At 42.0% G+C, this 16,176-nt stretch overlaps 1 protein-coding gene across 10 annotated transcripts in view; it reads left to right on the top strand.

Annotated features, from left to right (window-relative positions):
* rbfox3a (RNA binding fox-1 homolog 3a) overlaps positions 1-16,176 on the top strand; it is a 1,467,330-nt gene that overhangs the window by 657,712 nt on the left and 793,442 nt on the right. For all 10 annotated transcript variants that reach the window (XM_078163425.1, XM_033611789.2, XM_033611787.2 and 7 more), the window contains one exon: positions 10,415-10,477. In XM_078163425.1, the coding sequence (XP_078019551.1) occupies positions 10,456-10,477 (22 nt within the window). In that variant the 5' untranslated portion in view covers positions 10,415-10,455. The remainder of the gene's footprint in view (positions 1-10,414; positions 10,478-16,176) is intronic.

Below are 16,176 nucleotides of genomic sequence, written 5' to 3'. Positions count from 1 at the left end.
GGTGGTCATTCAGAAGTTTGTACCAGTTCCTTCCAGACTGTTTCAGACCATAAAGAGATTTCTTTAACTTACATACCAGTTTTTCTCCTGTTTCTGATGTGTTTTCAAAACCCTCTGGTTGTTCTAAGTAAATCTTTTCCTCTATTGGAGCATGTAAGTATGCTGTTTTCACACCCATTTGATGTACAACGAGATCATTCTGAACAGCAATTTGCATAAGGGCTCGCACTGAACAAATGTTTGCTGTTGGGGCAAATGTTTCATTATAGTCTGTACCCTCTGTCTGGTTGTAACCCTTAGCAACATACCTAGCTTTGAAAACATTTCCTTTTTCAGTGTTTTCCTTTATGGCATAGACCCATTTTCCCCCCACTGCATTCCTACCCTCAGGTAATGTAGTCAGTTCAAATGTTTCATTTTCTTTAAGTGAGTCCATCTCTTCCTTCATGGCTTGTTGCCATGCTGGTGCCTCTGGCGACATCTGGGCTTCTCTATAGGTTTGGGGAACTCCGCACATTGCCCTGTAACAATAATCAACATTAGCATGGGTTACAGTTAAGTCTGGTATGTAATCCTCTAGGTATTTCGAGGCTTTTCTTTCTCTTCTTGGGTAGCGTGGGTTTTGGTCATGACTAGGTTCTGAACGTAAGCTGTTTTTGTTTTCATCCTCAACTACTTCCTCGTCTGTAGTTTTTTCATTTTGTCCATTTTCATTCTTGTCTGTATCATCATCATTTCTGTTTAAGATCTGATTCTCTATGCTATCTTCTTTCTGTAGCAATTCAGAGCCACTCTTTTCATTTTCTGACTTTCGGTCTCTGAAGCTATGGGTTTCTGGTTCATATTCATCAGTTTGGGTTTGTTGATCAACCCTGTTCATTTTGATGAATTTTACCGGTCTGTGTTTTGACACCTTTCTTTTATGAAGGTTGTAAACCAGATAGGCTGGACTGTTCTTACTGTACCCCACAAATATTCTCTTTTTACATCTGGGATCAAGTTTCTTGTGACAATGATTGTATGCATAACAATCTGATCCAAAAACTCACATTTTTGATAAGTTTGGCTTTCTTCCTGTTAGCATAAAGTATGGGGTGTTTTTAGTTCTCTCATTGTAACACCTGTTACGGATATGGATACGGACACTTTGAACAGCATAAGGCCACAATACTTTTGGTAACCCCTTTTCGATTAACATGCACTTCCCAATTTCAAACAAGGTCCTCCACTGTCTTTCAGCTGTATCGTTTTGATGAGGAGAGTAAGGGGATGACTCCTCGTGCCTTATACCTTTATCTCTTTATCTCTTATCTCTTTATCTCAGTGCCTGAAAAGCCTCGCTTGTGTACTCTGTACCGTTATCTGATCTGATACACTTGACACTACCATAAGGTGCACTGTCTGCAAGGAACTTCTTTGTGGCCAGTAGGGGTGTAAATCACCAGCTTCATCACGATACGATATTATATCGATTTGTTTGGATGACGATACGATGTTTGCTGATATCACAAAGTCTGTCACGATACGATTTTGATTCGATTCAATTCAGGAGCCTGCGATCGATATGACACGATATCATATGCCCATCTAACACAGTCATTTACATCAACTCACAAAAACAACTAGAATATGATTTGACCATTTTATTTCTGAGCTCTGTTTGTTGTTTGAGCGGAGGCACGCTTGCCCAGAAATGGTGACACTGACATGCTATGTGAATTTCAAAATAAATGTGTATCTTTAAGATGATGATATGGATCGATGTTTTTTCATTTTGCATCGATATAATCGGATCATTAATCAATGAATCGATGTATCAATGTGGATCGATGTATTGTTACACCCCTAGTGGCCAATGTTGCATCACTGTTATTTTTAAGATAGTAAACAGCCACTGCCCCTGAAAAATCATCTGTGAATGAGATGGCATATTTGTGCTCATCTTGACCAGTTGACCCTGTTGGACCTGCTAAGTCAGTATGTACTAACTCTAGGGGCGCGCAAGCTTTTGCATCAGCCTTCCTACTTCTACTGTTGGTGAATTTTCCCTCTGTGCAAACATTACAGTCTACCTTACCTGTGATTTTCATGCCTACTACTACATCAGGTAGTTTCAACACGTCATCAATGTTACAATGTCCCAGTATTTCATGCCATGTTTTGACATCACGTTACATTCACTTTGTCCTTGGACATTATGTCATTGACTGAGTAATCAACCTATTTTTCATTGTTATTTACCGTTTCAATGTACTACAGTCTTTCCAGCTCCTTGATGCGGAAAACAGTCCCATCTTTGGTTGTCAGTTCATTCTTCCCTTTATGGAAAACCACTTTGGCTCCATCAGCTGTTACTGCCTCTACTGAGAGGATGCTCAGAGGATACGATGGTATGAACAGGGCCCTCTTCAGTGTTACCATGACATTTCTCCCCTTTTGGTCCCGTAGCATCACCTCTACGTCTCCTTGCTCGAGAGCTACGTTGTTCTCCCTGGTGCCATTTGCAAGCTCCATAAAGTGTTACTGTGGATTGAAAGTCTTGTCAAATCTTGTAAACAGCTTACTTTCCTCTGGTATTATGTGAGATGTTGCTCCACAGTCCACCATCAGTCCATTTCCCCTAATGTTGTCTGGGAGGAACTCTTGACTAATCTTGAATACGAAGGTTTGTTCTTCGTCACGACCTTCTTGTTTCTCTGCAGACTGTTTTGCGTCATCTTTGTGTATCGTCTTCCTCCTGCACATCTCATCGCTGTGTGTTGAGCTTTTGTGGTAGCTGCACCATTTTGCGGCTCCTTTTTGATGGCAGTCTCGTACAAAATGACCGCAGTTTCCACATCCATAACATGTCACAGATGACACGTCCACTTTCATTACATTGTCTGATTTTATCTGTGTCAAACTTCTCTGTTTCTTCAAAGCTTCTCAGTTTACCTTTGAACTCTGTGAAAGTCAACTCTTGACTGCTTTGTGTTGTGTGTACAACGAATGGCTTACATGACTCTGGAAGTCCTTTCAAAATCATGGCTATTATAAGCTCGTCACTAATTATGTCTTTTGCACTTCGTAGTGACGTTACTACCTTTTCAGTCCGGATGATGTAGTTTGTCACAGTTTCTTCTGGCTCGTGTCTTAGCGAAGTTAGTTCTATGTACAGGGCAATAATCCTGGGCTTACCGTCACTGGCGTAGTGGTTCCGTAATATGTGTAGTGCTTTTCTGCCATTGTCTGAGGCTTCTTTCATCACCAATGACAGTCTCATATAAAGACGGTCGTCAAGGAACTGTATTAGCTCTGCATAGCATTCTGCATTAATCTCTGTGTCGCCGTTATCAGTGGCGAGGATCGTGTCTTTCAGGCCTAATATTCTCATGTGGCCTTCCAAAGTTCGCATTTGTCTTTGTCTCCGTCGAAAACTAGTCTCTGCTGCCATCCTCCTGTACTGCCCCCGGGGCCATATCCTGTTGAGCTTTCTGCTGTTTCGTCCATTTTAGGAGGGAAAAACCAACACCATCTCTTCTTCCGTTTTTTTATTCACATCCTTTTTTACATGGCCACTGACAGAACTCACACATGGCAATATGACACCACACACAACAACAACAAAAACATGCTAATCACATTGGCGCAAGAGGCCCAGGTGACCTCCACCAAGTGCACACCTTCACAATAGAAGTACAGAATAAGAAGATGTGAGAACACACAACCCAACACGAGTGCATTAAGTCAGTGATTAGTTCTTTTTTTTTGCTGTTTACAAACAGTGCCCACCCGTGTTTTCTTCTAAAAACAAAAAAAACAAGCCACCAATTAGATAAGAATTTAAAATCCTGAGTGTCAGCTTAAATCCAAATTTACTGCTACCTGTAGTGCCTTTCTAAGCTTTTATTATTTGAGTTGTAGTGTTCAGGTGATTGTGCATGTTTTTCTGTAAAATTACAGAGATGTGAAACTAAAAGTATCGCAAGTGTTATATTTGCATTTGTTACAGAGAGAATGTAATTCAGTTACAGTAAAACGTCTTTACTCCAGACCAGCAGCATTATTGTTGTGTTTGTGTGTTCTTGTGTGTGTTCTCGTGTGTGTGTGTGTGTGTGTGTGTGTGTGTGCACTGGCGCCTAGGCCTATAGGCAAGTAAGGCAAATGCCCCTCCAAAGTGTGGGGGGCAAAATATGAGTTTTGCCGACCTACTTTTTTCAACTCTTTTTAAGTCAAAACATTTTTGCATAATATTTAATTGAATGTTTTCAATATAAAATGTAATTAAAAATTAATAAATTAATCTTATTTACATTTAAATAATCGTATTTGAAGTATTCTGCACCCCATTTTCAATCCAAGTGGCATATTCCAGGCAGTACGAAGTAAGTGTGCCACGTCCGCTTATTAGGAGTTTGGATTGTTTGTATTTCTGTAAATTTGCTTTCAAATACTGGTAGTTAGCTTGCCTGTTTTGTTGTGGATGCATTTCACGTTTTCACCATTGTAGTTTGAGACACATTAATGATAAAAACGGGAACGATGTGGAGAAGCAGCTTGTCTGATTGCGTGTTTCTCTCCGGACATCAGGCACTGCTCTCTGCACGCGCATACTGCAGCAGAAGCTGTACAGTCCGGTACAGTCTGCCACAGACTGTAGGGTACATGAAAAACCAACCATGAAACGCCAGCTAACTATCCATAACTTATGGAACAATAAGATAAGGAAAAAAAAACATGTGAGGTGACCAGATGTCCCGCATTGCGTGGGACTCTTTTCACACGTCACGCAAATTGAGACCATGTCCCACATGATTGGTTGTCACCCGCCCTTGCATTCACCCTCAATGAGAAGAAGCTGCATGCAGCGGCCGGCCCACGTAGGCTCTCTGTTTATTGACATAGTAACACCACGTGTGCGTTTAAGCCCTAGGGCTCGCCCCTCCCACCCCATATAGCAACTATTTCAACCTCCTACTTCTACTCTCTTACTTCTAGGACCAGACAAAAAAAAACAAGACAACGTAGTATCCCCGTGTGCACAAAGAGGATCCTGGTTTGGAGATTCCCCGCTATCTAATAATCAACCCACCTAAATAAGCTCCCCCCTAGTCTTCGTGCAGCGAGCAGCAGTGGGTATTTATGCACTAGAGACCGCTGGCTCGGGGGAGCAGCTAGCAAGCCAGCAACCCTCCCGAAGCCACGGCCATGCTCCCTAGACAAAAGTTTCAACCGCTATGTCACCACAACACTACCACCCCCACGCAACTCACCCAAAGGGGAACGGCGCTAAGCCTACAAGGGAAACTCTGCACCGTCACTCACCCCCACACACGCTGAGGAACTACCCCTGCCACCGGCCACCTGACACCGGCATAAACGAAGAGACTGGCCTTAGGACACAAACTCTCCCTTGCCAAGCCCGAGGTAAGCGCACACAAACTCCTGTGTCAACGCAAAAATACACAAAAAGCCTCCACATCAAACACCATACTCACCCCAATCAGTCAGCCCAACGCACTGTGAGCTCTCCTCCAAGTTGTACAAACGCTCGTAACCAAGCAACAAATTTGTGCCACAGCCGGCACTAAGAACCAAATTACAAAAACCTGAAGGGAAACTCCTTCAGCCCAGCCAAATCACATGCACATTTACCAAATACCAGAGCACAGTTTACTATAACACACAATCCTGACCCGAAAACCAAACCAAAACCAAACGTGCAACTAGAAACCAAACACTAGAAAACTACACATTTATCTAAACCAAATCTACTCAAATGTAACCAAATTGCACGTAACCGAGACAAGCCCCCATTTTGTTATAACCCGGTTCAAAGGCAATGACAAAAACAGAGACACAGCACGAACTCAAATACAAAAGTGTATTTATTTCAGTAAAACAACATAAATAAACATAATACAGTTAGTCAGTGTGATTAGTAGTGTACATGTGGATGTGTGGAGCATGCGAGGTGTAGTCTGAGTGGGCGGAAGTTTGCTGCAGAGATCAGCCTCTCATTGGGCGGTACGAGCCACCCGCTGAAGTCCCGCCCTACCACCTCCGGTTGTGTAGCAGTTTTCAACCGTTTTCAACACGTCCTTTACTAACTTTTGCGGTGTTTGATCTTGCGGGGATGTAGCCATTTTTCTGCCATGGTTCTCGTCCTGTAGGCGATATTTTTGTGGGTGTGTTACACCAAAACCTGTTTCCCCCCGGCAATATTTTTGCAAGTGCACCGTTGCTGTGGCACCGCCCAGAACGATTGTGATTGGTTGAAAGAAATACAAGCAGCCGGGCTGTTTTTTTCTCCAATCTCACAGTGAGTGTCGGCCCAGCCAGACCTTTCTTTTCTTGAGAAAGGTCTGGTGAGCGAGACTATGCGAGGTGTGGTGTTGTGGAGATAACCTAAAAGAAATAGAAAAGCCAAACAAAAGTACAGGCGCTCGAGAGAGAGAGACACAGAACACATGCACACACAACTGTTTCACATTTTAACAAACAAACAAAACACACATTGTTGCTTATTTCACAGAACTAATAAAAATGAATTCAAACCTCTAATTCTTTCACTCCAAGTCCTCTCTCTCACACATACACACACACACACACACACACACACTCACGCATATACACACAGTGGAAGGGTTGGAGCTATATATCAGATTTATGCCAACCATTTAAGAGATGCTCACATACACACAGTTGTCGCCATCCTGTGCTTGCCGCATGCATTTTTAATCAGAATAGGCCTCGCTCCACCATTACCCAACCACCCCCACCCATGGTCGGTTGTCCGACTAAAACCAACAAATGCTGCTGTCACAGCTGCTGTTTGGCTACATGAGCACTTTTTAAAAGAAGTAATTTTTCCATCTTTCTTTTCCTCCCTTCTCTTCAGCTGTGTCTTGGGAGCACAACTCTCACAACTATTTGTTTGTGTGCCTGTGTGTGTGTGTGTGTGTGTGTGTGTGTGTGTGTGTGTGTAGATATATCTGATGACAGTGCAGCAGCACCACCAGATGTTAATGTGATTTCATATTACATGAGTGTCAATCTCTGTCAGCGGACTGAGGCTGTCACTGTGGTCACTGATGGGCTGGATGAAATATGAGTTCTCTTTACTAACACAGTTTTATCTTTGAATTATTAACTCATGCCACTGTGATTGTAGATGGATCATCAAAATCATCAGATAGGCTATTTGAATTTCCATTCCATCAAATGTAAAATGCTGTGTTGAATAAATGCAGACTTTGCTTTTTTTTTTTTTTTTGCCGTAATGTTCTGGACTGTAAGCTGTTGCTCTGGCAGAGGTCTGGAAGCCACCGGCAGCAGTTTGCTCTTTTACAGGCTTCTTCTCTGTTATGGTGAAAATCAATTGAACTTTCATATAAGATGAGGAATGTGTAATATATCTGGTCATGTAAACCCTCTGGTGTCAACAAATACAAATAACAAAACACATTCTGGAGATATCATCAAAGGGAAAATGTATAAATAAGTAACAAAGAATAGCAGAAAACCAAGACAGATTTAAGGGAAGCATTTAGTAAGGCTGTGATACTATATGGATACAGGGCAGCAATCGCCTATTTAACATTTGAGGAACCATCTAACCTACACCCTCTGGGACCTAACCCTCATGGGAAGTGTTGGGGAATTCCCCACAGGCAAAATTTTTAAAAACTCAACACCTAAACTGACCATTTAAAAAAAACTGAGATCAGGATTTCTCAAAGTTTTGATGACTGAGTGGTATTGTAGTGAGCCAGCATATGATGGAGGGCCAAACAGGAAAAGTGGACACACTTTGACTTTTTATGTCTCCATGCCTGTGAGGCATTATGTTTTTCGGTTTTCAATCTTTTTGTCTGTCCATACATCCCATTCTTCTGAAAGCAATATCTGAAGAACACCTTGAATGGGTTTCTTCATGTTTGGCAGAAACTTCCACTTGAACTCAATGATGAACTGATTAGATTTTGGTGGTCAAAGGTCAAGATCACTGTCGCCATGCATCCGTCCCATTGTAATGAATGTGATATCTCAAGAACACCTTGATAAGATTTCCTAAAAATTTGGCACCGAAGTCTATTTGGAGCCAATATTGAACTGATAAGAATTTGGTGATTAAAGGTCACTGTGACCTAACCAAAAATGTTTTTGGTCATTACTTAAGAATCCATATACTTATTCTGACTAAATTTCACACATATATCTAATGGAATAAAATGATAAAGTGATGCCATTAATAAACAAAAAGGTCAAAGGTCAACTTCACTGTGACATCATAATGTTCTCCAGAAACATTTCTGGCCATTACTAAACATCATAAATCAGGAACAGAAGGGGGGCATTCGTTCGGTTACTGAATAATAATACTTACTCAAACTAACCTTGGGTGCCCATGTTGATGCCGTGGTGATTGTAAGGATGTCCTGTGTTGCCGTGGGAAGATGTGTGTGAAACACCTATGTTTTCACAGACATGGGTGTAAACTGTGGCAACACAGCTTACATAAACCATAAACCACATACAGAACTGCAGTATACCATAATACTAGAACTTTGATGTAAGATGAGGAATGTGTGACATATGTGGCCATATAAAAACAATTAACAAAATAGACATTCTGGAGAATTCATCGGAGGAAAAATAAGTAAATAGGTAGCACAGAGTAGCAGAAAAACAACAAACAAATTTTGAGCACATTTGAATACAGCTCAGCTGGATATGACTAATATGACTAATGTGCCTCAACAGTGGAGAAAAGTTAAAAAAAAAACAATCGATGCTCTCAAAGGTTTCAGTCACACCTCAGGATCTTCTTTAGTCAGTATGTTTACATGCACAGTTAAGTGGAGCTATGGTTAAAGCTTGATTTGGTCATTTAATTGGATTATTGTTCTTGTTCCAGTATACAAGCACAGGAGGGGAATTGTTTTATTGAATGAAGTATGTCCAAGTTTGCTACGATAAGTGGCAATATGCCCCCTTTCAGCCTGTTAGTATTGGTCCTTTTCCCAGTTGACCTATTACGTCATAGACCAAACAATTGACAAACAAGTTAGTTACGGTTAGCTAGTGGCAAACTCGTACCATGGTGATCAGCTTAACAGCTCTTTATGTTTTGTCTACCCAGAAATGCACAGCCCTGGATGTAGATTCCGCCATATTGTGGGAACTGCCCATTGTTCCGACAGCCCATTGGTCCAACATCCCATTGTTCCAACCATATTAAACCCATTGTTCTGAAGTCCGTTCCGAAATCATCATGATGCCCTGTGGTTAAGGTCTGGTTAGGTTTAGGCACAAAAACCACTTGGTTAGGGTTAGGAAAAGATCATGGTGTGGGTTAAAATGAAAAAGAAAGTGACAAACACATAAGCCGTGAGCCTGCTTTGCCTCAAGCCTTTCCCAGCTGACCCAGAGCCGGTCGCGGCGCACCATCAAGGTAGAAATACGCCCACCAGGAGCCGTTCAGCACCGCGGACCGTCAGACTAATGGGCTGTCGGACCAATGGGCTGTCGGACCAACAACATGGACCCCATATTGTTACCGGCTTCTTCTTCTGTTACGCATTTAGTGCTTTCGACTTCTGGTCAAAGTCTTGGGCAGAGACTGTGGAGCATCTGCTGAGTGCCTTGGCCAGTTTGGGTCTGATTGACTGTATACATGCAGGAGTAATTTGATTCCCAATCACATTATCTGGGTGTGTTTACATGTATTTTAAAAGTCTGCTTTTAGTCGGACTAACACAATAAATCAATTTCATCAATCATTTAACATAATTTCTTCTCAAAGAATGCTCAGTTGTTTTCAAAGAGGTGAAATATTTAATTTACTACAGTATAATGATCCACTGAAGCTTCAATCACATACATACTAACCAGCTTCCATTACACAAGTTTTGAGTGGAATCCTTGTAGTCACGAATATGTAATCAATAGAGAGCATTGCACAATGCCCAATGGAAATAAACCGTAGAAGCAAAATCGTGGATTACACTGAATACATGCCTTTTGCTCTGTTATTATACTGTAGGTGCTTGTTTTGACCCAAAAAGCAAGCATTGACCAGCTACTGAGATCACTGCATGCTCTTTTTTTTTCGTCTGACAACTTCTCACTTGACCTCCCTATTGTTGCCTTCTCCATCCTCTCTTTCCAATTTGTCGAATATGACACGCCCACTGATGTTGTTTCAGTTTGCACTTCAGCTTAACAAAAACCTGCTGTTTTTTTTCTAGCTGAGAACCAACTTTTCGGGTTCTGAACCAATTTATTTCTGGTTGAAATGCTCTGAATGGAACTGGTTCCCTGTGGGTGGAAAAGGAGTATCTGTGTGGTTTGTTTCAAACGACCTGTGTATAATGTTGAAGTGTGTCTTTAATGACTAACCTTTTCTCTTTGTTCCCTGCTTGTGTAACAGGGCAGCACAAAAGTCCCTTCTCTCCGACGAGTTGGCTGTACATGGAGACTCCCAGCTGGGCAGGTCAGTGTGTGTGTGTGTGTGTGTGTGTGCACGCTTTTTTGCATACTATTACAGGACAAGACCACATCTGTATGTCCACACATCCACTGGGTTTACTGGTACGTGTGCTCAGACATCTACAACACAGCTACCCAGGTGTGTGTGCGAGAGTGCGTGTGTGTGTGTGTGTGTGTGTGTGTGTGTGTGAGTGAGTGTTCAGTGGGCTGTCTTTGTGAGTGTGAGTGCACAGAGGGAGAATGTGCTGACTGCAGTGCTTTGGTTCTGGGCATGCCCATTAGAAGTGGCTATAAATCCTGGGCGCAGTGCTCTCACTGTGTCAGCAGTCCAGCCAATGAATGGATATTAAACGCCACAAAAAAGCCTCTTTAATTCTGCCTGCCTCTGCCACACCGCTGCACACTCTCTCCCTCTTTCTATCTATCTATCTATCTATCTATCTATCTATCTATCTATCTATCCACCTTTCTTCTTTCTCTTGTTTTCTCTGCTCCTCCAGCCCTCTTGCTCTTTCCCCCCCTCCCTTCCTCTGTAATAATGAAATAAAAAGAAGAAAAGGCTCCTTCAGCCCTGCCAGGCCTGTTGGGGTGAAAACATCCACAGTTAAGACCCTGGTATCTATTATTCACACTAGCATCGATGAAATATTCTTTACAGCTAGTCATATTGGCCTTTTTATCTGAAATGTAGGCCTGTACATGCTCCCTCTCACTATGTTTATATCATAGATTATAAGAAAGGCTATGAGGTTGTTGAAAGGAAGGGAGGATGAGAAAATTCTTTTGCAGATAAAGAAGATTTAGTAGCAGTTGTTAATCACTCCAAGACATTTTGAAAGCACATATTGAATACTCAAATGTCTACCATTAAAATGTTAACTGTTTGGCTGAGACCGAGCCTGGTGCTGGATGAACTTGTACAGTAGCTTTTGGATCTTAAACCCAAAGTGTTTTGCCATTATGTTTCCCAGTTTCCACTCCGTGCATGGTGTGTTTTAGTGCGGACTCGTAAACGCTGGCTGTAAATGCTCAGTCCTAATGTTACCCTGCACACTCTCTGCAACTCAGTGCTCGCTTCCAAACCTCCGTGCAGCTTGATCATAAAAAATGTATTATTATTTCGATTAAATTTGAGGTTCTGAAGCATGACCCTGGCTGTAGGTGTGGCCATCTGTCCTACCGGCACATCAATACCAATCTAATAGCAGGAGGAAAGATCAATCACAACCAGCTTAGATATGTGGAAATATACTCAGTCTGTGTTGTTTGTCTGCAGCCTTTGCACTACTCCATTGTGTAAAATGCTTGATGATGGGTTCAGTGCAGTTTGTTGTGCACATTTTTTGTTTCTTTTCCAGAAGAGACAAAACACCATGCGGCCCACTTATCAAATAATTTATAGTAGATATCAGTTTCATCAACGTATGCCAGAAAGGAGTGACAGGAATTTATAACACGTACACACACACACACACACACACACACACACATGCACAGTTCCTTCACCCTCTTCATAATATCAGTTACAGCTTGGCCTGGTTTAGCCTCTATCAGTGTTCGTCAACAGGCCTCCAGGCCTCCAGGCCCAATCAATGCTCCGCAGCCCAATCACACTGACATGGCAGCTAATTGGAAATTTGTGTGCAGCTCAAAGAGAGGATCATTGTTAGAGAGACTCGGGGCTCCTTTGAAGCTCTGTGATGAGATGCGTGTTGGTGATATGGTACAAGAGCTGCTGTAGCAAAAATTGTGTTTGATGTGTACCGATATATGAGATTGATACTGGCCTGCATTGACCTCTAGTGCCAGGAGGAACTGATGTGAGACTGGATTGAATGAAGCAGATGTGACTCCTCACTAACTCCCCATCCAGTGACACAACTTAGAATATAGAGTAAAATGGATTTTTTTCTTAAGAAATCATAAACTAGAGGGGCCCGAGGAGAGTGCAGATCCCAGCCAAGGCCAAAAGTCCATTTCTAAGGTATATAAATCTCAATCACTAGATTTCAGGTGCAACCGCTAGGCTACATATGTTTTGATTTAAAGAGGCAACAGATAGCATCTTTTCCTAAATATATCATTATGAAAATAATATGGGTTGTCTTTTGTTTGTGAGATATAACAGAGCTCCTTCTCCTGACTCTTAAATGCAATAGCATGTCACATAGCATTTTGTTGTTTGGCATGTGTCACCTCTCACAGTAAGCCGACATGAAATATGATATAGGTGCCATAAAGTCATGTTGTGCGCAATTCACTTGCTGCAGATCTGTGCGCTTACAAGACAATGACTATCTCAAGGCAATTGAATCGACCGCAACTGGACTTGGTTTTGTCTTAGAAGACGTTTCACCTCTTATCCAAGAGGCTTCATCAGTTCATGCTTGTCTGACTAGGCTGGAACTAGTCTGACAAACTGGTGTGGAAACACCCAGGTATTTAACCTCTGGGGAGGTCTTCACAAGGCCAATGATGTCACTGGTTCGTTAGTGCTCCAATGGCGTGTCAGCGACAGTCGTTGAAACTCCTGCTGCAACGGTTGTCATTGGAGTCGTTAGAGTCTTATGGGGCCATTTGTGGATGACCATTGTTTTTAGAGGTTAAGTTGTTGAACCTCCTGGGCAAGGATCAAAGGACAGCATTATAGGTGGAGGATAGGTGGTGTCGCAGACCTCCTCCTCTATTGAGAGATGTTTTTTTCCACTTTCACATAGATGGCTTCTTTTACGCCTCTTTCAAACCATCTGTCTTCCCTGTCCAAAATGTGCACATTGCTGTCTTCGAAGGAGTGTACTTTCTCCTTGAGGTGTAGATAGACAGCTGAGTCTTGCCCTGACGAGTTAGTCCTTCTGGGTTGGACCATGCGTTTGTTTAGTGATTGTTTTGTTTCACCAATGTACAAGTCTGGGCATTCCTCACTGCATTGGACAGCGTACACTAGGTTACTCTTCTAAGTGTGGTGTACTGTCTTTTGGGTGTACCAGTCTTTGTCTGAGTGTGTTACTGGGTTTGAAATACACAGGGATGTGGTGTTTGCTGAAAATCCTCCTGAGTTTTTCAGATACCCCAGACACATAGGGGATGACAATGTTATTGCGCTTGTTCTTTTCTTCCTCACCCACCTTGTTCTTTCTGGAACAAGCTGCTGTTTTCACAAAGGTCCAACTGGGGTAACCACAAGTTTTTAGAGCCTCCCTCAGATGTTCATGCTCCTTTCCTTGGGCCTGAGTGCTGGTAGGTACGTTATCAGCTCTGTGTTGTAGGGTCCTGATAACACCTAGTTTGTGTTCCAGTGGGCGGTGAGAATCGAACAGTAAGTATTGGTCTGTGTGAGTTGGTTTCCTGTATACCCCAATGTGGAGGCCTCTGTCCTCTGTAATGTGCACGTCACAATCCAAGAAGGGCAAACTGTTCTCCTTAACATCTTCTCTTGTGAACTTGATGTTTCTGTCCACTGAATTGATGTGTTCAGTGAAAGCTTGTACCTTTATGAAAACAGCAGCTTGTTCCAGAAAGAACAAGGTGGGTGAGGAAGAAAAGAGCAGGCGCAATAACATTGTCATCCCCTATGTGTCTGGGGTATCTGAAAAACTCAGGAGGATTTTCAGCAAACACCACATCCCTGTGTATTTCAAACCCAGTAACACACTCAGACAAAGACTGATACACCCAAAAGACCATACACCACACACTCAGAAGAGTAACCTAGTGTAAACTGTCCAATGCAGTGAGGAATGCCCAGACGTGTACATTGGTGAAACAAAACAACCACTAAACAAACGCATGGCCCAACACAAAAGGGCTAACTCGTCAGGGCAAGACTCAGCTGTCTATTTACACCTCAAGGAGAAAGTACACTCCTTTGAAGACAGCAATGTGCACATTTTGGACAGGGAAGACAGATGGTTTGAAAGAGGCGTAAAAGAAGCCATCTATGTGAAAGTGGAAAAAAACATCTCTCAATAGAGGAGGAGGTCTGCGACACCACCTATCCTCCACCTATAATGCTGTCCTTTGATCCTTGCCCAGGAGGTTCAACAACTTAACCTCTAAAAACAATGGTCATTCACAAATGGCCTCATGTGACTCTAACGACTCCAATGACAACCGTTGCAGCAGGAGTTTCAGCGACCGTCGTTGACACGCTATTGGAGCACTAACGAACCAGTGACATCATTGGCCTTGTGAAGACCTCCCCAGAGGTTAAATACCTGGGTGTTTCCACACCAGTTTGTCAGACTAGTTCCAGCCTAGTCAGACAAGCATGAACTGATGAAGCCTCTTGGATAAGAGGTGAAACGTCTTCTAAAACAAAACCAAGTCCAGTTGCGTTCGATTCAATTGCCTTGAGATAACTATGACCTGGATGAATGAGAATATCCACAGGCAGACAATGACTATGTTTACATGCACACTTAAATTCCACTATTTCAAATATGACCATATTCTGAATTTGATACAGGTCAAGTAAACAGCACTTTCCATTAAAATTTTCAGAATTAGGCCATTTTCTTAATGTAGCATTTTTGGATGAGTGGGATATGCCACAGGTTTGCATCTCATTTGGGGTCTTCAATGCAGTTTGGACACACTTTTACAGTCAGCTCTGTGCATTGTACACACAGAAAGGCTCATATGATATCCTACGAAAAATGCATGCAAACAGTTCATATCATATCCAACGAATTTGCACCCCATGAATGATGTAATGTTCTTAATGTACAGTTACGTAATTAACATAAAGTTACGGAGGTTAGACTGAGGCAATAAAAGTTACTGTGGTTAGGTCTAGGATAAGAAACACGATGAGGACATACCTTAAAATGACTCAAAGCTCACTAAAGGTTCACAAAGATCGGAACACAAGACTCCAGAGGAAAGTTCCAGGCAAAAGTCTGTTTTTTTGTGACCCATCCACAACCACAACCTGCCTCCTTACAAGCCCTCGGGTTTGCTTCCTTGTTTACCAGCGTATTGGTTATGTGATCGCAGCCTTTCAAAATACGTGGGATATGTACCAATTTTGTGCATTGCCTTTCGTAGGAAAACATACAGTTGCAGCCACTTCAAATTTCCGGTTGCCCTGTGGTAGAGCCCTGACCGATCTGTGACAGGTCCCTGTCATCACCTCGTGGCTCTAATGAGATCCCCGCGATGATGTAGAGAATACAGGGCCGACTGGTAACGTCCCTAAGTTTAATTTGTAGAAACCAGTTGCAGTGGTCTGTCTTTCCACCAGAAGGAGCAATGAGTGAAGCTGAAGCAGTTTACTCTGCCTCTTATTAGTGTAATCGTGGGAGAGAGCTTCCCACACAGAGCATATTTAATGATTATCAGGCTACCATATCATAGGTCATAAATATTATGCTTCAGTGTTTTGTTATTCAAAAGATTTGCATGAAAATTAAAGTGACATGGCTGGAACTGAGCGATAGTACAGCAAGAACAAAACTGTGTTTGAATCACTGGTCTTAGTGGCTGAGTTTATCTGCAGTAATGATAATAATGTCATATAGTAATAAATATAGTAATATAGTATATATATATATATATATATGTATGTATATATTAATGAGCGATTTCCTTCTCTTTTAGTAAAATGCTAACTGACTGAGTTGTTGTTGTTTTTTTCAAAAACTATCGCACATTCACATATATGTAGTTTTTTCACATAGGTTTTTAAGGTTTATGAGAAAATCA

Source organism: Epinephelus lanceolatus, chromosome 21, assembly GCF_041903045.1.
Source record: "Epinephelus lanceolatus isolate andai-2023 chromosome 21, ASM4190304v1, whole genome shotgun sequence".
Taxonomy (NCBI): domain Eukaryota; kingdom Metazoa; phylum Chordata; class Actinopteri; order Perciformes; family Serranidae; genus Epinephelus; species Epinephelus lanceolatus.
Note: the sequence above shows the minus strand (reverse complement) of the source record. Positions and strands in the feature narration are given on the sequence as shown.